General features: G+C 46.1%; 1 protein-coding gene across 2 annotated transcripts in view; it reads right to left on the bottom strand.

The window, feature by feature from the left end:
- CDYL (chromodomain Y like) overlaps positions 1-22,247 on the bottom strand; it is a 286,386-nt gene that overhangs the window by 140,107 nt on the left and 124,032 nt on the right. For both annotated transcript variants that reach the window (XM_085607193.1, XM_085607192.1), the window contains one exon: positions 385-638. In XM_085607193.1, coding sequence (XP_085463319.1) covers positions 385-638 — 254 coding nt within the window. The remainder of the gene's footprint in view (positions 1-384; positions 639-22,247) is intronic.

The following is a 22,247-nucleotide window of genomic DNA, read 5'->3' as shown; positions in this document are numbered from 1 at the left end:
TGTTTTGAAAAAATCAGTATGTCGTATGAGGAACACGTGAAGCGAATATAGCCATTATCTGTTTCACAAATAATAATAAAAGCATCCACTTGATACGCCAGGGTTATGAAAAACAGCATTACGTAAAAACCAAAAGCCATTAAAATGACAATTATGGATTACAACAGAAAACCACACTGCTGCAGTTGTTGTCATACTCATATTTGAATACAAAAAGCTACTTCACTAAGGAGATGCAATGAAAACTTTGTTCCCTTTGCTAGGCTGGAGTGGTTACAGCAGTGCTCGTTGCACTGGCATACAGTTAACCTTAGTACTTCTCAATTGCATTCAGTATCATTTGACATTGTTTTAAAGATGCTGGTGCATGGATCGAAAACAAACCTCTGGATTAAGGGAATTGTTCTCCGATGATTTAGTAGAAAGTAAGATGTGGGTGAAACCATCTTGTTTCCGGACAACAATGTCTCTATAACGATAAGCACTTTCCGTCTGTCGTACGCTGAAGCGAAGTCTCTTATCAAAAGGTTGATCTCTTCTCTCCTCAAACCTCCGCTTGCTCCCTGCCGCTCCTGTTACTGATGTTTGCATATTAGTTGTTCCATTTGCTGCTAATGCTTCCATGAGTGTAGAGGTACCTACAAAGAGTTAAAGACAATTTCAAGGAGACTAAGAAGTGCTACCACTCAAAGCATTTTACACAGCTTCTAATAATGATCCCCGAGTGTTTGGTACAATTTAAAATTAAAACAAACATTTGCAATGCAAATTGGTCTCACATTTATTAAAGTTAGAGGTATTGGCGTTGTAAATTAGTATTTTACCCATGTGTTTTGGAGTGGAGTGGATGTATGCAGTGAGGAGTAGTGGATTTGTGTAATGAAATTATGTGGCATGGTGTGCATTGGAAATATGTGGATAGTAATAACGTGGTATTAAGTGTACTGGAATTATGTGGAGTGGGGTTGTGTGTCATACAGTGTAATTATGTGGAATGTCATTTTGTGGTGTGGAGTGGTATGTTGTGGACTTTAATTATGTGGTGTGCTGTTAAATGCTGTGGCATGATGTGGAATTCCTTGGTGTGGATTGGATGTATTGGTGTGTTGTGCAATTATGTTGTTGACTTGAAAAATGCGGTTTGTTGTCAAATTATGTGGAGTCGAATGGAAATGTGTAGAGTTGAATTGTGTTGCGTGGAAGTATGTGGCATCAAGTGAAATTATGCTGTTTGGAATTATGTGGCATGATGTGGAGTGTATTTGTGTGGATTGTGTTACCAAAGAAAAGGCATGAAGCAATGAAATGGGGCAGTACTATAGACTGTTACTAGGTGTCCCTGGGGAATTATAAAGGCACCTCTTTTAGCCTTACAAGGTACTGCACCCTTAATGCAATTATAAAGAGAAAGATTGCATTAAGGCACAAGTACCTTATGTGGCTAATGGACATGCCTTTACAACTCCACAGGGCCACTGAAGAAAACCGTTAAATAGTACTGGCTCCAACTGATGTTGAGGCAGAGGACACGTAACCAGAAAGGAGCAATACTGTAAAAAAAAATTTTTTAAAAAAATCAAACATTTTTTTAAGAAAGGAGTTAAACTTGAGACCATTAGGAGAAAGTGAATGGTAAGCAGGACAGATATGTTTTGCTTACTTTCATTATCTGCTTATCAAACAGAACCGATGGTTAAGAAGGCAGAATGAGAGAAATGGTGAGACTGAGTAATGGGAGAGTAAAACACAGGATGTGCAGAGGCAGTGATCAGAGAGAGGATTAAAAGAGGAAAAAAAATAAGAAAAAAATATGCGGGGAAAGAGAGGGAAGAACCAGGTCAAAAGAAAGGGGAAGAAGAGTGGGAGAGAAGAGGCAGCTGGGGGATAAGAAGGGGAGAGATGGAAAGAACCGGGAAGGGAAGCGTGGGAGAAGGGAGGCATGAGACAAGGAGTGGCGGCGTGAGACAGGAGGCAAAAAAGACGGCTGAAGAGAGAAAGAATGGCGGAGGCAAATAAGAGGGGAGGAGCAGGGGAGGAAAACAAGGAGGAGGTAGAGAGGGGGGAGAATATGAACAAAGCGATGTGAATGGAACGAACGTGAAGCCATGGAAAAACGTTGCAGGGGCGAGCAGAAGAGGAAGAATTTAGAAAAGCAACACAGCATGGGAGGGCCAGAGAGCAGGAGGGTAGAAGGTGGTAGAAGGTGGTAAAGGTGCAGCTTGATCAACATACAAGGCCTTGAGTCGAAATGCCATGAGTCAAAGACTGTGATCTACCTGCATATTTTCAGTAAAACTTTTTATTTGCACACATAAGCGGGGCAGTGTGCAATGTTTTTATGGTTTAAATGTTTTTATTGGTTTGCAGACATCAAAACAAGATTAAGTACACGTAACGATCATCATACACTGCAGTGATATAACCCTAGATCGGGTCGTTGTTAAGTATCGTATGAACAGTGTGCGCATAGCTGAATCATAACCTCAACCAGGAGAGACTCTTAAATGAAAAAGAAAAAACAGAAACCCTGACAAACCCTTTACCCTGCCCTCACCCCACCCCCCCTCCCAGTGCTCCACGTCTTTCCCCAAACCTTGCCACTTCTATCGTCAATCCTCCTTCCGGACCTCTGTGATACGCAACAATCGGAGATATCGGGGGCACGTGACTTCCCGAAATTCAGAGGCCAAAAGCGATAAGAAGGGTTGCCACAACTTACCAAATTTGTCCCCCTTCCCTGCCATAGTCTGTGCTAATTTTTCCATACCCAGGACATGCCACAAACGATGCAACCAGCCAGTGAAGGTCAGCAGTTGTGGGGAGCGGCAGTGCGTGAGTATGTTTAGTGTAGCTGATCCTAATGCGATGGCCATCTGCCTGCCCCTCCTAGATCGCAGTGGGTAAGTCAGAGGATTGGGAAGTCCCAATAGTACATAGGCTGGAAAGCGCGGTATCTCAGTCTCACAGTGTTTGTCCACTTCACCCAGCACCTGGGTCCAATAAGATTGGAGATGTGTGCATTCCCAGAGCAAATGGACTAAACTTCCCACCTGGCCGCAACCCCTCCAGCACGTCGCCTCCCGGGAGCGATCCATCACATGTAAATGTCTCCGTAAGCCCCATGTGGTATGCAGAATGCCGAGACCTATAATAAATACCCTCCCATTCTTTGTGAGTCAGTGTTCTTCCTAATTCCCGTTACCACCGTTCCCTGCTAGGGTTGTATGAGTGCTTGTGTTTAAGCTGCAGCCGCTTATAGAGATCAGAGATTAGATTTTTGCCTGACGTGCGTGTGATGAGCCATCATTCATAGGGGGAGAAGCGTCTATTCGCCCCAGAGCAAACCAGCGGCTGCAGCGCCCAGTGCCTCACCTGCAGATATCTCAACCTCTCTGTCTCCGGCAGTCCGAATTCGTTCCGCATCTGAGTGAACGAATTTACCTCCTCCTTCCCATAAATATGATACAGAAACCGGCAACCAGCCGCCCTCCAGCCTGCGAAGGCGGCGTCCTCCATCCCAGGAGTGAAGTCAGGGTTGCCAATCAGCGGGGTAAGTGGAGACGGGAAAGATGTGAGCTCGTGGGTGAGGTTAGTGGCATCCCACACTTCTAAAGGGACTCGCGTAATATAAGAGGCTTACAGATTAGGAGGCCTGTGAGGTTTACGCATGAAAGGGATTTCTTGCAAGGGTCGCGCCGCTACCACTTGGGCTTGAAACAACCAGTGTTTCTCCGATTCCCATCTGCTCCATTCCACCAGATATCTCAGTTGAGCTGCCTGAAAGTAGAGTCCAAGATCCGGAACCCCAATTCCTCCATCCTCCGGCGCTAACGACACCAGAGTCCGTCGCATTTGCGGTTTCGGAACGTTCCAGATAAACCTGGCCAAGTCGGTTTGCATCTTTCTAATCCATCCGACAGGCGGTCTGAGAGGTATAGTACGAAGGAGGTAGAGGATCTGTGAGAGGATGGTCATCTTGACCGCCGCAACCCTGCCTAACCAGGAGAGGGGGTAGTGCCGCTACCGATCAAGTTCCCGCCGGATTCTGCCGTGCAGCAGTGTATAATTTGTGTGAACCACCTTACGAAGAGATGGGGCCAGTTGAATCCCTAGATACGGTATCGTGTCCGTCGCCCAACGAATGGGAAGCTTGGTTTGCAAATAGTCCCGGGTGGGACGTGACAACGATAGGTCCTGGGCTAAGGATTTCTCTGCACTCACCTTGAACCCGGCAGCCCGAGTAAAGGCATCCAATTCCGCCCAGCAGGCCGGGAGAGTGGACGTCGGGTCAGACAACGATATTAACACGTCGTCTGCATACAGACTAATCATGTGGACAAAGCCCCCAAATCGTATCCCCGTGATCTCCGGGTTTTGCCTCATCCTCTGAGCTAAAGGTTCCATGTACAGGGCAAGGAGAAGGGGGGACAGCGGACACCCCTGCCTCGTGCCCCTCAATGCGAAAGCGAGAGGATGTATAGCTGTTCACCCAGACCGTAGCTGTAGGAAACTGGTAACAGTTGAGGATGTATGTGCGGAACCGTTCTCCCATCCCGACCTTCTCCAGCACCTGCTCCAAATACGGCCAGTGCACGCGATCAAACGCCTTTTCGGCATCGATGGCCAGCATCATAAATTCCCTCGGAACCCGGGTATCCTTCTCGATAAGATGCAGAATCCGTTTTGTATTGTCCGAAGATTGGCGTTCAGGAAGTAAACCCGCTTGGTCCGGGTCAATGAGGCATGGCATATGGGGGCTAAGACGGGCGGCCAATATCCCTGTGTATAATTTAAAATCTATGTTAAGGAGGGATATGAACTATCCTTTCTGGGTTTGGGAATGACCGTTATAGAGGCCTCTAGGAGATCACTCGGGATCGCCCCCTGCTCAGCAAAGGAGTTAAACAACTGAGTGAGAATCGGAGCGAGCAGGGAGCAAAACTTCTTGTAAAAAATAGCGGAAAAGCCGTCCGGACCGAGGGCCTTCCCCAGTTTGAGACGAGATATTGCGGATACTACCTCCTCCAGTTGGATGCTTCTGTCGAGATGTTCGGCCTGTGCCGCATTCAAAGCCGGCAAGGTGACAGAATCTAAAAGAGCCGTCCCAGCAGAACGTTCCAAGGGGGCCCCCGCGTAAAGAGTGGTGTAGAAATCTCGGAACGTCTCTGCGATAGCACCATCATCCGTAGCGCATGTACCGTCCTCCCTATTGATCGTTTTGACTCCGTGTCTCTGGCGGACTTCTCTAAGTTTATGAACTAAGAGGCGCCCACATCTGTCCCCACCCGCATAATAAGCATGCGGCAGCCTCAGTGCTGCAAATTCTGGCCTATCCTGGTCGACTGCAGTTAGCTGTTGGCGAGCGGCTTTAAGTTGCCGCCACACTCTCGGAGCTCCCGTCCGCTGGTGCATCCGCTCCAAATCCCGGACCTGCTGTGTAAGCTCTTCCCTTTTGCACCCTCGTTCCCTGTTATCTGCCACTGAAATCGAGATAAACTCCCCCCTAAGAACTGCTTTCAACGCTGCCCATTGCGTGGCAGGCGTGGTGTCCGAATTAGCGTTGTGCTTGAGATAATCACAAATGGAGTGCTGGATGCGTTGAACCACATCCTCCCGGTGCAGAAGGGCGTCCCGAAGGCGCCACACCCTGGCCGGTTGTGACATGGGCGGGAGAGTGAGGGTTGCCAGTACCGGAGCATGATCTGATAGAGAGGCCACCCCTATGTCGACCACGGTCGTGAGTGCCCGTACCGGGGCAGACACTAAGAAATGGTCTAGTCTGGCATAGGTCTTGTGTGCATTGGAGTAAAAGGAGTATTCCCTGTCCTGAGGGTGAATGCTACGCCAGAGGTCACATAGCCCCAAGTCCTGCAATCGCACAAGCCCCTCCGCAGAAAGTGCCCCCGCCTGGTGAGTGCGCTGACTGGATCGGTCCTGAACATTATCGAAAACCAGGTTGAGATCACCCCCTAAAATAATATTACGATCAGGCGTAGCCGTGGCTTCTGTAAGAGCGGCGTGTAAGAACCTTTCGGGCCCCTCATTCGGAGCGTATAGGGAACTAATAGTGAACGTCATTCCCGCTAGTGCAAAGCGATATGTCAATAGCCGTCCCTTAATCTCAGCCACCTTGTGCAGGACCTCCCCCCCGAAACCTTTGAGCCAGCAGAATCGCCACTCCCGCTGTTTTGGTAGGCCCAGAGGAGAAGAGCTGGGTGGGGAACCTTCGGGATCTAAGATGGTGACAATCGCGTAGTAGGAGGTGGGTTTCCTGCAAAAGGCAGAGATCTGTTTGTGAATTCTCTAAATAAGATAGAACTGCCTTGCGCTTGACTGGGTTGATAAGACCCCGCACATTTAGGGTCAATATCTTAAGTGTGGTGGGGGGGCATGATATGTATCAGATAGGAGATGCAGCAATATTGAGGAGGCGTGCAATGGGGCATCGGGAAGTCCGGTGTGCAGGCGCACCAGGGGCGCGTGGTCACAGTGGGTCGCACTAACCCTAAAGGAAAGGTGGACGCAGAGCACTAAGTTCCCTCCCCAACCCACCCCAAAAAACCCTGAAAAAAGGAACAAACTACTAGAATAACGAAGAACACATAGTCCATCACTCGTCAGTGACCGGAGAAAAGTCATCGGGGTGTGTCCACCAACAGTGGAAGAAAGCCCTTCTCCCGCCGATGATCTGTACAATTGGAAAGAAATCCCTTGGGTACAGTAGAACTATCAAGTTCAGCCAAGCTTGGGGCCAGAAAGGTCCGCGGACACAGCCCCCAGCGCCGATTGTCGGCCCTCCGTAATCTCAGCAGCCGGTGGTTTCCTAGGACGGCGTTTACATCCCTGCTGACGCCAACGAGGCCTAGTGTTCTCCGGTTCATGCTGGGAGTCCCCCTCTCCACCCTCCCCCTCCGGGAGGTCTACCCCCAACAATTTGCTGGCCTCGGACAGAGAGCGCAACTGGTACAGTTTGTCATCCTTACGAAACACCAAACGAAAGGGATGGCCCCAGCTATAAGGAATGTTGTGTTGCTGGAGGTGCGCAGTAATGGGCTTGAAAAGGCACCTTTTTTGTAACGTGAGAGCGGATAAATCTTGGTACAACACCGGTTTCTGTTCACGGAACTGCAGGGGGTGCATTTGACGCGCTTTTTGCAGTATCGATTCCTTAGTGCGGTAGTCCTGCACGCACAGTAAAATGTCCAACGGGGGAGCCGTTAGCGCCCTAGGAGGACCCACCCTATGCGCCCGATCTATACACAGGTCCGTTTCCAGAGGCCGGCCCAGAATGTGATGAAAGAGCTCCCTTGTGTAAGTGAAAAGGTCCCTCGAGGTGTCATCCACTTTCACCCCCCTGATTCGAATGCTGTGGCGACGGGAGCGATTTTCTAGGTCCTCAAGGTGGACCCAAGGTGGACCTGGAGATCGACCTGTTGATCGTGAAGTCTGATGATTTCCTGCTGTAAGGCCTCGATCAAAGCAAAACCAAAGGAAATGATGGACGGAGTGTTGAACATTGCAAGCACTCACCCCCAGTCAACTGATCTGGGTTTAATCCATCACCGTTCTTTAGCCCACTCTGCCACCCCAGTTCAGACATGGCCATATGCAAATCAGTCTGACCCTGTGCCTCATGGGAACAGTCCAGCCCGAACTGCCAAGCCAGGTCTTCCCTGGACCGGAAACAAGCTTCCTAGGACCGGTTTCTGGCATTTCAGTCGTCTTCAGCCAGGCTTGCTTGAATCCAGTGGCAAAGTGAGCAAGGGACTCACGTCTGAGCATACCCTGCCAACTTATGGCGAACAAAGCAAAAACCAAAGGAAATAATGGACAGAGTGTTGTATATAAAACTGACCTGGACCTTTGGGCCTCTTTTGTTTGTAACAGTTTCAATGACCTCTGCAAGATGGGCCTACCTCAATCTTGGTGTTCTGCCGTTACTGTTCCCGCCTTCAAAAAGGGCAATCCCCAGTCCCTGGAATGCTACTGCCCAATCTCTTTATTGGATTGCGCTGTCAAATTGCTGGGTAGAATAGTTCTGGCTTGGGTTGTGGCTACTGCATCTCTGTCAGACTGATTTGCATATGGCCATGTCTGAACTGGGGTGGCAGAGTGGGCTAAAGAACGGTGATGGATTAAACCCAGATCAGTTGACTGGGGGTGAGTGCTTGCAATGTTCAACACTCCGTCCATCATTTCCTTTGGTTTTTGCTTTGTAAGGCCTCGATCTCCATGTCCCTTCCGTCGCTCTTGCCCTCCAGATCCGCAACCCGTTCCCCGATGCCATCCATGTCACGACGGACCTCCTTGAGCTCGGACGTAAATTCTTGCTTGAGAGTATGAATGTCGCTCCGCAACGCGACAAACATCGACTCCAGAAAGGCCTTGGTGATGGGGTCCGATCCCTTAGCCCCCGACGTACCCTGTCCCGGGGCCTCCGCTTCCACACCAAAGGCCATCTGTCCGGTTGGAGGCCTGGAGAACAGGTCAAGGGTCTTGTCTTGCCGCTTCCTGGAGGTGGACATAGCGCTCCTCAAGGGGTCCGACGAACTTCGTGCAAGGTTCCTATCTCCCCTCACCAGTCCTCTGGCAGGGGATGGGACCCAAAGGAATCTCAAACAGAGGGTGTAAGGCCCAGGATCACCGACCTCCCAGCAGGCCTCTCCAGCGCTTCTTTCTCGCCTGAAACTCTACCGCCCCTGATACCTTGTATGGCAATGTTTTTAAGCTATGTTGGCCGATGTTGGAACGAGAAAGTTCCCTGCATAGACTACCATTGCCTTCCCGTACCTTGAGTGTAAGGTGTACAGAAGCACCAGTGTGGCAAGCATGTCCCACAGTAATACATTGACAAAAGGAAAATGTGCAGCGTAATTGTGTATGTGTTGTGTAATTAAAATGATCCTTTCTGCTTTGCTCTTCCAAACACACCCAAGATAAATAATGTTAAGCGAAGGGAGATACATCTGTTGTCAAGCGTCTTTCCCAGCTACATCATGCGTTTACTGTAAAGACAGACGATTGGACAGAAACCCAGCTCTGACCTTCAGGCTGCTGTGGATGAACACAAGGTTAAACTTAAGACCAACTCACAGAATTTGTTTTATTTGTGTCACACAGCAGAGCCAAAGCAGAACTATGCGGAGTCCAGCTCCCTCTGAAGCGGCCAGTTACGCTCACAGGTTTTGAAAAAAATACAAATAAATGTTCCCGGTGCACTCTGGTACATGTAGTCATCAAATGAGTAGTTGCACCGTTAACACAGTGATTGTGGCCAATTCAAACCCAGCAGGAGGCCAGCTCTGTGAATCGATAGACAATTAGGACATTACAGGCATTAGGTTGTGTTCTAAGCTGTGTGAGCAGGCTGGAGGGGACCCTGCCAGGACAAAGCTGCAGAGGCATTGGAGGAAGGGACCCTTGGGCAAGAAGCACTCTAGGGGGAGGGGCTTCCCTTGCATGACTGTTAGATCACAATCTATGGCGTGACCAGGTGTCACGGATTTGTCAGGACAGTCACGGATTTTTGCCAGGACTCTCCTGGCCAATCCAGTAGGTAAACTTGATTCATTACCCGGTTGTCAGAGAGGTCTGACTGAAGTCAGACTAAGACAAGTTTTCATATGTCCCAGTGCAGGATCAGTTAGTAGCCCCTATGGCAAGCAGTTTATTTAACACAAACAACGCTGTGTATAAACGTTTAATTGAATTACCATTATTATGTCATGGTTTCATCGTTGCATGCGTTGTATATGTTGGCGAGTGCTGCCATATGTTTCATTCCCATACATTCTTAAACCGCAAAGTGGGAGATTTTGAAAAAGAAAATCGGGGAATGTATTTTTTACCATTCACGTATTTTGATGTAGAAGGAGCTTATGTGGGAGGCAGCTAAAATAAAGCAATTATTGTACTTTAAAATCGCGGATCTCCAAATAAGTTACAAGTTATTAGTTTTCATATAGGGCCATCTGTACAGCATTCCGAACTACCTTACATTTAGTAATGATTTTCTGTAATGATAGCGCTGACCGGACCAAAGCACTTTTCCCGGCGGTAAAACTGTCAACTTGCAGAGACGATAATTTTCTCTGGCACTGAAGTAAGGTATGTTTGCATTGCGCCTATCCCTCAGAACTTTGACTTCGAACTTATTGAAGGCGCGTTCTCCCATGCTATAATTCAACGTGGAAGCAGCGCGCATCCACAGCAGTGTGGACACTTTACATTCCTATAATCATGGGCTTTATCTTCCGTTTTTAAAAAAACCTGAAAAGTTTTTCCACTTGAGCTTTATGTTCCTCAAAAAAGTTGCTGGCTCCTCAAAATGTCTATGAACAACAAAGCTTGAGATCTCAACAGGTGGCCAGAAACCAGACACTTGCAAGGCAAGTGCATGATTGTATCTGTGCTACTAAGAAACATTTGGCCAGGATCCCAGATTTTAGATGTGCACAGTGTGATGTCGGGGATGAGGCGGCGGCCAGCATGGGACGGAGAGGCGGCGGTTTGGGGGCTCAAAACAGCAAACTCAAAACCGGAGGCTGTCAACTACTGAGGAAATCATCGAGGTTCCTATAGTGGCGTCTACTAGCTGAAAGCAGACCATAATTCACCCCACCTTTAACTCATACCTACAGCTCGCAGTCGTACAGTGCTCGCTGAATCTGCCACCAAAACATGATCCAACTGATTGAGAAAGCAGAGCGTCCGCACTGGGAAAACCAGTGTCAATCATCATCAGCACCACACGTTTGAAAAGTAGATAAGTGAGAATGTGAAAAGGAGCTTTTCAAACCTTGTAAAGCAGTTTCCAAACCCTGTAAAATGTGCAGTGTGGCCTCTGTCATGCCTTCATATGAAGCAGGTTTGACAGATTAATTGCCTCTGTCTGACGTGCGCGAGCCCACATGCGCCTAAGCACATGCACATACCTTGAGCCTAAAGATACAGTAAACTAAAAGCCAATAGTTGTGAACACATGAGAGGGATGCAAGATGCAGAGCGGCCATTCTGGGATCAATGACGCCATCTCAAATGGGTGTGTGTTTAAATGATAAGAATTAACCAGATGCGCCTCTTAGATTACATACGTTCCTATCTATTAACCAGCCCGGGAGTGGTGCACGCGCGCATTGGGAGGCCGGAGAAGTGAGGGCAAGGACAGCCGTGCAGAGATGACAAGCCTAGTCAAGCACTCGTGCTTGTGCTGGCATCCGCCTTGTGGGAGCGAGCAGCGGCGGCGTGAGAGCCATATGCTTTCAAATAGCACGCGCGCAGCTGCTCACTCCTGCAAAGTGGATGCCAGCAAAAACACGAGTGTGCTTGAAAAGGAGCAGATCGATTTCAAAAGGTCATCTCCTAGAGCAGCGCATGCACGCTGCCTAGGCGAGACCTAAAAAGTGGCGTTAGTGAGTGAAGGAAAAAAACACACTCTCAGGCAGGAAGCACAGAGTGCAGAGCAGTGAAGAGCGAAGAAAATAAGAGTCCTCCACAGATTTACACAAAGTAATAATAAAGAAATGTTAAATCACGCAATACAGTTTTTAAAAAATATACAAATAAATGAGCCAGCAGCCCTTACTACCCGTCCCGCATCATGGGTTTTCTTATATGGGAGAGAGAGGAATGAGGAGACACTTGGCCAAGCAACTAGAGAGCTGACCTCCTCGAGATGGAGGCTCTATGAGGCAGTAGGAGAGAAGAGAACAAGGGATGGTATTGAAGACGCCAACATTCTTGTTTTTCATTTCTTGAGCGACAAGATTAAACATTAGTTATCACATTTGCGAGAGTTAGAGGGATTTTCGTTGTAAATTAATTATTTTAGTTGTAAATTCATTTTTTTAACCAGTGTTTTGGTTTGGAGTCCAGTAGCTTTGAAAACGTGAAGTTTGTGGCTCCCACAATGTCAGAACCAGAGGGCGGTGGAGTCTGCATGGTCATGGCATGCAGAGTTGCTGCGGCAATAGCAGTGCTCCGAGACAACCGCAGCTGCCGTGGAAGAGAGCGGGTAGCAGCGTCCTTAGGCGTGTTTTGAGGACTCTTCCTCAAGCTGTGGTGATTGACTGGTCCCACCCCACTGCTTACTCTGAAGAAAACTAAAGCGCAGCCGCTTTTGGTAAAGTGTGCTGCGCTGTAAACATTTTTTTACTAATTAACAAGTTTTAGCAGAGGTGCAAGGTCAAGCGAGGCGCACATTTTAACAAGCACTGCAAACTCACCAATTCTCCTCTAATAATTCAATAGTACTTGATGGTGCCGTGGGGGAAAATGCACTTGATGAACACCAGCACTGATAGGATTCACGAATGTCATGTGATGGGAGAGCGAGTAGGGGGGAGGAGGAGCCATCACACGCTGTATAGTGTGATGACCAAACAAAGCGATCTCTTAGTGAGATCGTCAGCGAGGGAGCTAAGCCCACAAAGGAGGGACATGTAGGCAAATGCAAAAATAAGCCAGCATTTGTAAATTACCCAGATAACAGCCAATGGCAACTGGTGGGTGTGCCAAACCCCACAGAAGAGATAACAGGTTCATCAAGCTTGACCGAATTAGAGTGTTGTTGTGTAACATCACTGGTGCTCATATAAAGCACCAGAAGAATTATTTCGTCCTAAATAAAAAGTGCATTTTTACAATATTTACATGCATAAACATAAGAGGGATAATTGTATGGTGGGAGTGCAGGAGTATTGTATGTTTTCAGGCTACGTTTATATTGTGGATGCTGGCCAATATGTAAGACACGTAAACTGCTATGTTAAAACTACCGAAATGTTTGCATCCCTGCGCACCATAAGGTGTTCATTTCAACAGTGCACAAGCCATAATTAGTGAGGAAATTTAAACTTAGGCAAACATATGTATATTATATAGTCATTTAGGACAAAGAAAAAATTCATGTCCCATAAAAATTCTGTATAACGAAAAAAAATTAGAGCGAAATAACATATAGCATAAGGCTGGGCACGCATGTATTTTTAAATGTGCTCAATATCCTGTGGCATTGACTGTATAGGAAGGAAGAGTAAATACAAATTAAACTCAATAAGCAGTTAGTGTGTATACAACAGTAAGAATAAACATAACTCGAGTCTGTTCGTCGATGTTTATGTTTATTACAAGCTGAACACCGTTGTTCTGCTTATTACTAGCATCAAGATACAAAAGCACTGGCAGCTAGCACGTTTAAAATAAAATTATCACTGAAGCTGTTGAGACAGCGAAATCAGGTATTTTGAAAGTGTAATATGCAAGTGCGCACTTCCTATACAAAATATGGAGAGCTTTGCTGCAGTTTGAGGTTATAACACTGAAAACTGTGCAAGGAAAGCAAAGGCCATTGCAAGCATTAGTAGCAGTGTGAAGGAGTTCAATTGTGTCTTTATATGTGTAGAAAGAAGTGGGTGTTCGTAGTTAAAATCGGTATATTTCTGGCTATCAGATTGCGTTTGTCAACCTTTACATTACAAGCTATTTACAATCTGCAGCACCGTATTGTTAAAATAAAATTTAAAAAACTTGCAACGTTAAGAAGTCTATGCTAGTGGTAGCAGTTGGTTTTACTTTAAATATGCGTCGTATTGACTACAATAGTAACAGTTTTCCTCAGGCTATACTGTGATTACAAGCTGTTTCAAAGCCACAGGCACCTTGTTACTAAAAGAGAAAAGGTTGTGTACGACAAAAAGTCTGTGCCGAGTTTTTGTTTCTCAGCACAGATAAATAAAGTAAGGTTACAAATCACAACAAATGTTTTTTTCTAAAAGTGGTTCGAATAGTAAAAACTCTCCAGTGATGCACACCTGGATACTAAAGTCCTAAAGCCACATTTTTTGGTTAATAGTGGTGTTAGGTGGGCAAGAACGCCATTGTGAAGGTAATTTAGAGACTTTTTTGTTGAAAGAGATAAGAGTGGCCGAGACAAGAAGTCTTTGATGGTGTGAACGAGTAACATTGAGTTTCCATTTGCTTGAAAAAAAAGTTTAGCCTGGAAAAGAAAGTGCACAACTCGCCATGTAGTTGCGATCGGTATTTTTGTTTCACGTCGCCCAAAAATAAAATTGCGATGGGAAGTATTGTTACAAGCTGCACGTAGCCCCAAAAATTACTGACCGGATTTATAAGAAAAAAAAAATACATCTCTTTACGTTTAAACTTTTTGCAACGTGGTCTTACTTTTTTGTCCATAAAATCAAACTTTTCATTACTTTAAAATACCGAAAGAAGAGAATATACAGCCAAAAGTCCCGACTTTGAAGCACTCCAATACCTTCCAGTCAAATACTCGCTAAATAAACCGTAGTTAAAAATATAAAATGAAAACTCTTCAAATGTAAACTTTATTTCAATGTGGTCTTACTTTTTTGTCCATGGTATCCAAATTTACATTACTTTAAAAGACCGAAGGGAGATATTATGGCCTTACAGCCAAAGTTGCCGATTTTAAAGCTAAGGAACTCGGTTCAAGCCTCGGCGTGCGCTCCACATCAGTGATTCTGGGTAAAGCACTTAATCTCCCCATACTAAACCAAAAACAAGCATTTACAATGCAATAGGTCTGGCATTTGCAATTGCTTAAGCTATTGGCATTAAAAGGCATGGTCATTTACAATGCCAATAGCTCAAACTCTTGTAAATGCGAGACCTATTTCATTTCAAAGAAGCAGCCACCATTGTCCCGGCCTGCCTGGAAAGTGAAAGCGTGCATAGCATGCTGAATGTTGCAGAAAAGCATGTCCTGCCTGAAATAGGAGAAACTAATTAAAGAAAATAGTGCTTTAGTGCTTACAGACTAAATAAGACATACTGTGTAACAACAGAAGTAAAAGGGCCAGTCCACCGGGGAGGTAGCATATAAAGACAAGGCAATACTAAGGAGGGACTAACAAGCCTATTACTGAATCAGAAGCCAGCATTTACAAAGGACAATGACACAAGCCAATGAAAAATATGGGCGGAGATATGCGAACCCAAGTGTAAATCTAAACTCAGAAATAGTTAATACTAAAAAAGTGTAAAATTACACGTAGATGTAGTACTAAATATACAAATGCGTAAATACATGTCTTTTTAACTTTTTGAATAGGCCAGTTGGTTGTTGGGGGTTCAATGCATGTGAAATATATGTTCCTAAAAAGAAAAACACTACAGGAAGTCTTGATTAAAATGATTGTTTGAGAGTTTATGTTATCTATGTTATGTCACAAAATACATATGTTATCTGGTTTGACATGTGCTTCAGAAAGGATACAACACAGACAAATTGTGAACAACAGAAAGTAGAAATAACTAAAGGTGATCATGAGAATGAAAGTCAATATCAATTTGTGAAACGATTCATGAAAAACGTAAAAAATATATTTTCCACACAGACTATTCAGTAGAATGATTGCCAGTGGCGTAAATGTATGCAAGCATTCCACCCATCACCTCGGTCTTACAGAGAACGGGTAAGCCTAAAACATGGGATCCCATGAGGACTGTGCCACAGGCCTCACGCTGCACATCAATGATGAGGCCCACTCAAGTCAAAACTGATCTGGTGCTCCTTGGATTTCCGTTCACAGGAACCTGGCCTGGCAGTTCAGGCTGCATGGTACTCTTGGGGCAGAACAAGGTGACCCCACCTATGAGAAGTGACAGAGGGCAAAAAAACGATGGACTTAAGTGCAGTCCCAAGAGATTGCCAATAGCTGAGATTTTTCAAGGTGTGCCACTCATCAGCCTTGTGTTTTACCCATTCAATGCCCTGACAGTTTGGCCATCATCACTTCGGATTCAGGGGCTTTCAGTTTCTGCTTGTATTAGAAAATGTGAAGTAATGGGTCAACGAAAGCACACTTATCTTGGCTAGAAATACAGGCTTGGCCAAGGGTGACAATCTGCTGTCACAGGGTAGGATTATACATCCCCCACGTGCATTCTGGATTGCCACTTATTGAGTATTCCAAATACATTTTTATTTTTCTGCGAATTTGGACTTAAACAACAACTTCTGTGATGCAGTCTCAGTGTGCATTAGGACCGGAAGGGAGACAGTCACTCTTTAAAACAAGCATTTGCAATGCAATAGGTCTCGCATTTGCGAGAGTTTAAGCAATTGGCATTGTAAATGACAATGCCTTTTATTTATGTTTCAAAAACCAACATGAATAAATAAAAGGTGTTACAAGTGAAATGTATATCCCTAGGCAATGTATACAAAACGTTCTAAATCTCTAAATATCTATGCCTATCTAGTGCAAATTAAATTATTGGAATTAATTTGCACTAGATAGGCATAGATATTAAGAGATTTAGAACGTTTTGTATACATTGCCTAGGGATATACATTTCACTTGTGTAGTGCCCTGCCCTAGGAATTGCCATATCAATTGGACAGGGGGTCCCTGTTATTTTTCATTATAAATAAAAGGTGTTGCCATTTACAATGCCAATAGCTCAAACTCTCACAACTGCGAGACCTATTGCATTGCAAATGCTTGTTCTTTTTTGGTCCTGATGAATGCTGTCACACCTCCACAGAGGGTACTAGGCAGAAACATGTTGACCACCACTGCTCTATGAAAAGTTGAACTATCTCCTTTCACAGCATTTGTTTTTAATCTAAACTATGGGCGCCCCAATAAAACTGTTTGACGTACCGTATAGTCAATGTTATCTCACACATATTACTCACTTCATTCTACCTCCCTCACCACACCATGCTACTCTATCAGTTTTAGAAGACCTCTTCCATCACATTGAAAACATCCCTGAGCTCCTCCCTCTCAGAGAGGGGGTTGTAGCCCGCATTGCAACTAGGCTCGCAATGCAAGGAGGTTTCCCTATGATGAAGCATGCCACATACAGGTGGGTGAGGGGAACCGTCCTATAAAAGGAATTCTCCAGCACTCTCACTTTTCTTCATTCAATTTTTGCTTGGACACAGGGGCCCTGCTGTGTTTTACTTCTAGTTTTGGGGAGGTGATCCCTGAAGGTCTCTAAACCTCCTCAGGCTCTCTTTAGTGTGTTAATACTTGATAGTATGTGCACCTAAATCTGTTTAAACAAGCATTTGCAATGCAATAGGTCTCGCATTTACCAGAGTTTTTTGCTATTGGCATTGTAAATGACAATGCCTTTTATTTATGTTTTTTTTTTAAAACATAAATAAAAGGCAGTCATTTACAATGCCAATAGCTTAAGCTTGTGTAAATGTGAGACCTATAGCATTGCAAATGCTTGTTTTTACTTGGCTTCAAGTTATGTTGGCACAGCAGCCTGTGCAGCTGTGCAACATGTCAAAAAAAAACATTGACAAAGCTAATTAGTCTACAGTCCGATGGTGTTCTGTCTGTGAATATACTGAGAACCACCAGACATGGTGAGCTTGTCGACAAGATAAGCGGGGTGCTTTCTGTGATAAATTTGTAAATTATGCATCTGTTTTTGAAGCTAGTCCGGACTGATGAGTGGAGCCAATGGAGTTCCATCACAAAAGAGGTGGGGTGATCATATTTCTTCAGGCTCTGGATGCAACATGCTGTGTCATTTAGGATGCCTTTAAGGGGTGCCAGTATAGAGTCTAGAAGGCCGTGGAGTGTGGCATTACTTTTCAGTACTTTTCTTGGAAGAGAATTCCACTTTGCTTCTACATGAGTGGCTACTGATGCAGCGTTTAATGAAAGACACAATCTCACAATACTATGTAAGTGAGAGGAGTAAGCTAGTCAGTGGCAGAGAGGCAAAATCAGTCTCCATTCAAAATAATCAGTGTGCCACTTTTTGGCAGCTTTGCTCGATGTTCTCAGTTACTGTGGAGGCAAAAAAGGCATCCATTATCCGTAGTCCCCAGATCTCACTTACTGGTCCAGTATGCAGTGCTGTTATGTTGTGAGAACGTGCAGGATTCCCGTTCCAGCAGGTATTATTGCTCGGAACCGGGTTATTGGCTAGTGCCAGCTGTTGAAGCGTTACGTGCTTGTCATCCTATAATCCAAATGTCAGCCAGTAATTCACACCTTGGTCCAATGCCTGTGTGATCTTGAGTTTAAAAAAAATACTATGTGACTCCCGCTTCTTGGGTTTGTATTGCTCACATCTTTTTTTGTATGCGCAACGTGCAACACCCCTGCTGCACAGAGTTCACTCGTACCCTCATATTGCACCTCCTGTGCCTCTGAATATTGTTGCCCGCCGCCCTCACTTCCAAGCTCATCCTCCGGCACGTGGACACATCAGCGACCTATCTAAATATAGTTACTCTGTAAATATGCTCCGGACAAGTGGATTGGAAGTGTCGAATAAGTCCACCTCGCAATAACAGTCTTCATTTTAACACTCCACTGCATATATTTATATAGAAGCAGTGACGTACCAAGACCTGATGCCGCCCGGGTTGGGGGAGGCTGGGAGGGGGGGGGGGGGGAGAGGATGGGCAGACTACTTGCTGTCCTTTGTCGCCCCTCAAAAGTGTGACGACCCCTCCGCCCCCACGAGCTATACCACCGCTAACGAGAAACTAAGTAATGAATATCTTCTGGAAAGTTTACGTTTGTATTTCACGTTAGGTTCCAATAAATCTTACCGTGTTCGTGTTACAGTAAAAAGGAAGACATGTAAATATGTGAAAACAGATTAAACACGATTAAAACGGACTTTGTTTCCCAGAACATAACATGCAGTAGGCTGCCCCTGACAAGCTTAAATTATTTGCCATGCGCCGGGTGAAAATGTCGATTTAAAAGTGCTTAGTGCCTAAATACAATGTGCGGAAAGGGCTGCTGCTTTCATTTCCCAAACAAGCCGATGTTTCAATGCAGCAATAAACAGTGGGGCGCGCGCAACACAGAGGAGTGGGGGGAGGGAGCGCGGCAGCGAGGCGAACGTGCGCTACTGCGCGTGCTAGACACGGACGGGAATGGCCGTTGCAAAGGCGGGACATGCGCCGGCCTTTGCCCAATCGCGTGCCTTTTTAAAAAACAAACAAACACTAAAGCCAATGGCGGGCAGAGAAAGCCTGATCACACGTACGAGCAGCTTTCAGAACCGCCTTACAAGAGGTCTCGCGCTGAGCGAGCAGTGCTGCGCACTGCAACGCTAGGCGCGAGACCTAATAAGGAGTGCTGCTAAGAGGCATGCCGCTTTCAATTGAGTGAGCTTAAACTCCCGATTCCGTATGCCTCAACAATGACATCCGTGTCCTTGGTAAATCTAGCAACATCCTGAAAATATTTCTACACTGAATGGGTATGCCACTTGCTGCTTACTATCTTGTAGGATGGTACGTGTGTGACAACCCCATTTTAGAAAGCAGAAAGCTAGGGCAGAGCACATTGTTTGAAAGCACAGGCCACTCCTTCTTCCTTCCCTGTCATATAAAACCAAACTTGCAACCCTCTTTTACGTAAGTTAATTACAAAAATTACAACTCACCAAGCAGCATTTGTCTCTGGCGTAATTTTACGAAATAAACATTTGCACTGAGTGCAGATGGGCCATTCACCAACTATACGACTCATTGCTGTCTTAGCAGAAATATCCTTCACATATGGCATGCACAGTGCCAAGGAGACATCCTGGCCATAGAATGAATGGATAGCCTGGGGGTGTTTTGATCCGCACAAAATAATGTACCATCTGGAAGGGGATGTCATAGCACATAAAGTAGCCTAAGACCACCTCACTTCCTAAATCCTTGGGTGGTCTGCATGTTATGTGATCAGTGACTTCCAAAAGAATGTAATTTGTGGTGAGGTTGCCCCAGGTATACCTCCAACCACCATAACAGTTTTCACAACAACACGTACTGAGGACACTCTCGAACTACTTGGAGGACCACCAGCTACTCCAAGCATGGCAGGCGGGTTTTAGAGCCCATCATAGCACAGACCTAGTGATGATGTTTGTCCTTGACGAGCTCAGAACTATGGCTGACAACAAATAACCGAGTGCCCTGATTTTATTAGATCTATCATCGGCATTCTATACGGTCAGCCATAAAAAGCGGTTGTCCTGCTTTTTAGATCTGGGCATCAGCAGGCTAGCATATCAATGGCTAGATTAGTTTCTATCAGACCGGACTCAGAGGGTCCAGCTGGGTGAAATTTTATTTTGGAGGCATTTAACGAGAATGAGCGCCCGCCCCATCTAGATCTTCGGACTTTCCTGGGGGTGGCAAGGAAGGCAGAACTGGAGCGGAGGGTTCTGGCAGGATGATAGGGAGTAATCAGGGATTGCAGTATGGAGGGTCCTGATTTCCATAGGGCCTTGTGAGCCAGACATAAGGCCTTAAAGTGGATCCTGGCTTGTATGGGCAGCCAGTGGAGGTTTCTCAGGGCAGGTCTCGCGGTGTGTCTACGGGGGATCTGGAGCAGTAGTCGCGCCGCACAGTTTTGGATCACCTGAAGTTTGTGAAGAGTGGACTGTGGGGCACCTAGATAAAGAGCATTCCCGTAGTCCAGGCGCGACAGGATCAAGGCCTGCACCATGATTCTCCTAGCTTGGAAAGGTAGCAAAGGAAGGATCTTCCTTAGCATCCGCATTAGTCCAAAGCAGGTGGCAGAAAGCTTAGTGGCTTGATGGTTAAAGCAGAGAGTGTTATCCAACCACACCCCGAGGCTTTTGATCTGAGGCTTAGGAATGGGCATGGGGCCAAGGCAGGGTGGCCAAGTGAGAGATCAGGGGGATGAGGAATTTTTGCCCAGGAACATAAGTTCCGTCTTGTCTCCGTTTAATTTAAGGTGGGAGTGGTTCATCCAGTGGGCGACCTCTTGTAAGCAGACACCCAGCGTGCTGGAGGAACCATCGGGGTGGTTTAGTGCCACCACCAGTTGGGTGTCGTCTGCGTAGGTAATGATTTTAATACCGTAAGGGACGACTATCTCAGCGAGCGGGGCCATGTAAGCATTGAAAAGAGTAGGGCTTAAGGAGGAGCCCTGCGGAACCCCACAGCTGAGAGGCCAGCAGATGGATGACGTGGACCCTTCAAACACTTGGAATGAACGGTCTTTGAGAAAAGACTGGAACCATGTGAAGGCCCCATTTCTTATACCCAGGTTCGCTAGACGTTCCAGCAAGATGTTATGATTGACAGTGTCGAAGGCGGCACTGAGGTCCAGCAAGATGATGGCTGCCGAACCGCCTAGGTCCAGAAGTCTTCTAGCTTCTTCGGTAACCGCAAGCAGGGCCGTCTCGGTTCCCAGCTGGGGGCGGAACCCTGTTTGGGATCCATGAAGCAGGTCGTTGGTTTCCAGATAGTTGGATACAGTGGAGTTGATGTGTTTTTCGATTAGCTTACTTATCCACGGGAGAAGAGAGATGGGGCGGTAGTTAGCCAAGTTAGAATGATCCAAATTGGGTTTTTTCAGAAGTGCTCTGACTTGGGCGCATTTCCATGCCATGGGTACCGTGCCTGACATGATAGAGGAGTTCAGTATTTCTTGAATGACAGGGCCAATTATATTGAAAACATGTGAGAGATGTTGAGGGGGGGCAGGATCAGTAGGGGAGCCAGAGATCACTGTAGACATAAGAGAGTCCAAGGATTTAGCATTGATGAGAGGGAATTTTTCTAGAGTGCACTTATTGTTGGCCAGTGAGCGGATGGCCGAGGGGTCGAGTTTATGGGGGGTGAACGGCAAGCAGATCAGATGAATTTTGTTTAAGAAGTATTCTGCTAGGTCGTTGCAGCGTTGTGGGGCTTCCTCCTCTCTGGGGGGTTCCTGTGGTAGGGAAATTAGAGATTTGGTAATGCGGACGATCTCTTTAGGGGCATTGGCGGCTGCATTGATTTTTCCCTCATAAAATTTTAGTTGTGCCAATTTGATCTTGGCCTTATAGGTCCGTATTGAGTCTCTATATTCAATTTTCCTAGCTACATCATAGTTCTGTCTCCATCTCCTTTCCCGCTGACGACAGGACTGTTAAGGATTCTTAATTGAGGGGTGAACCAAGGGGAGGTTTTCATCCTGGCTTTTTTAAGTGAAGGTGTTATTGGGAGCAACAAATCCAGGGAGTTAGTGATCCAAGAATTAAAATTGCTGTTAGCCGCTTCTGGGTTAGGAGCGACCAGGGGTCTGGTTGTGTTGAGAGCCTCTATCCATAGACTGACCGATAGGTTTGACCATTTCCTCTCTAGGGTCAAGGAGGACTTGGTTAAGGGTATAGGATCCCAGGTCTCCCAGTAGAGGGGTACTAACGAGTGGTCTGTCCAGGGAAAAGGGATGGGGGTCCCGACCGTAAGCTTCTGATCGTTA

This window comes from Triturus cristatus, chromosome 5_2 (genome assembly GCF_964204655.1).
Source record: "Triturus cristatus chromosome 5_2, aTriCri1.1, whole genome shotgun sequence".
NCBI classification, from domain to species: Eukaryota; Metazoa; Chordata; class Amphibia; order Caudata; family Salamandridae; genus Triturus; species Triturus cristatus.
The sequence above is the reverse complement of the archived record's forward strand: the minus strand, read 5'-3'. Positions and strand labels throughout refer to the sequence as shown.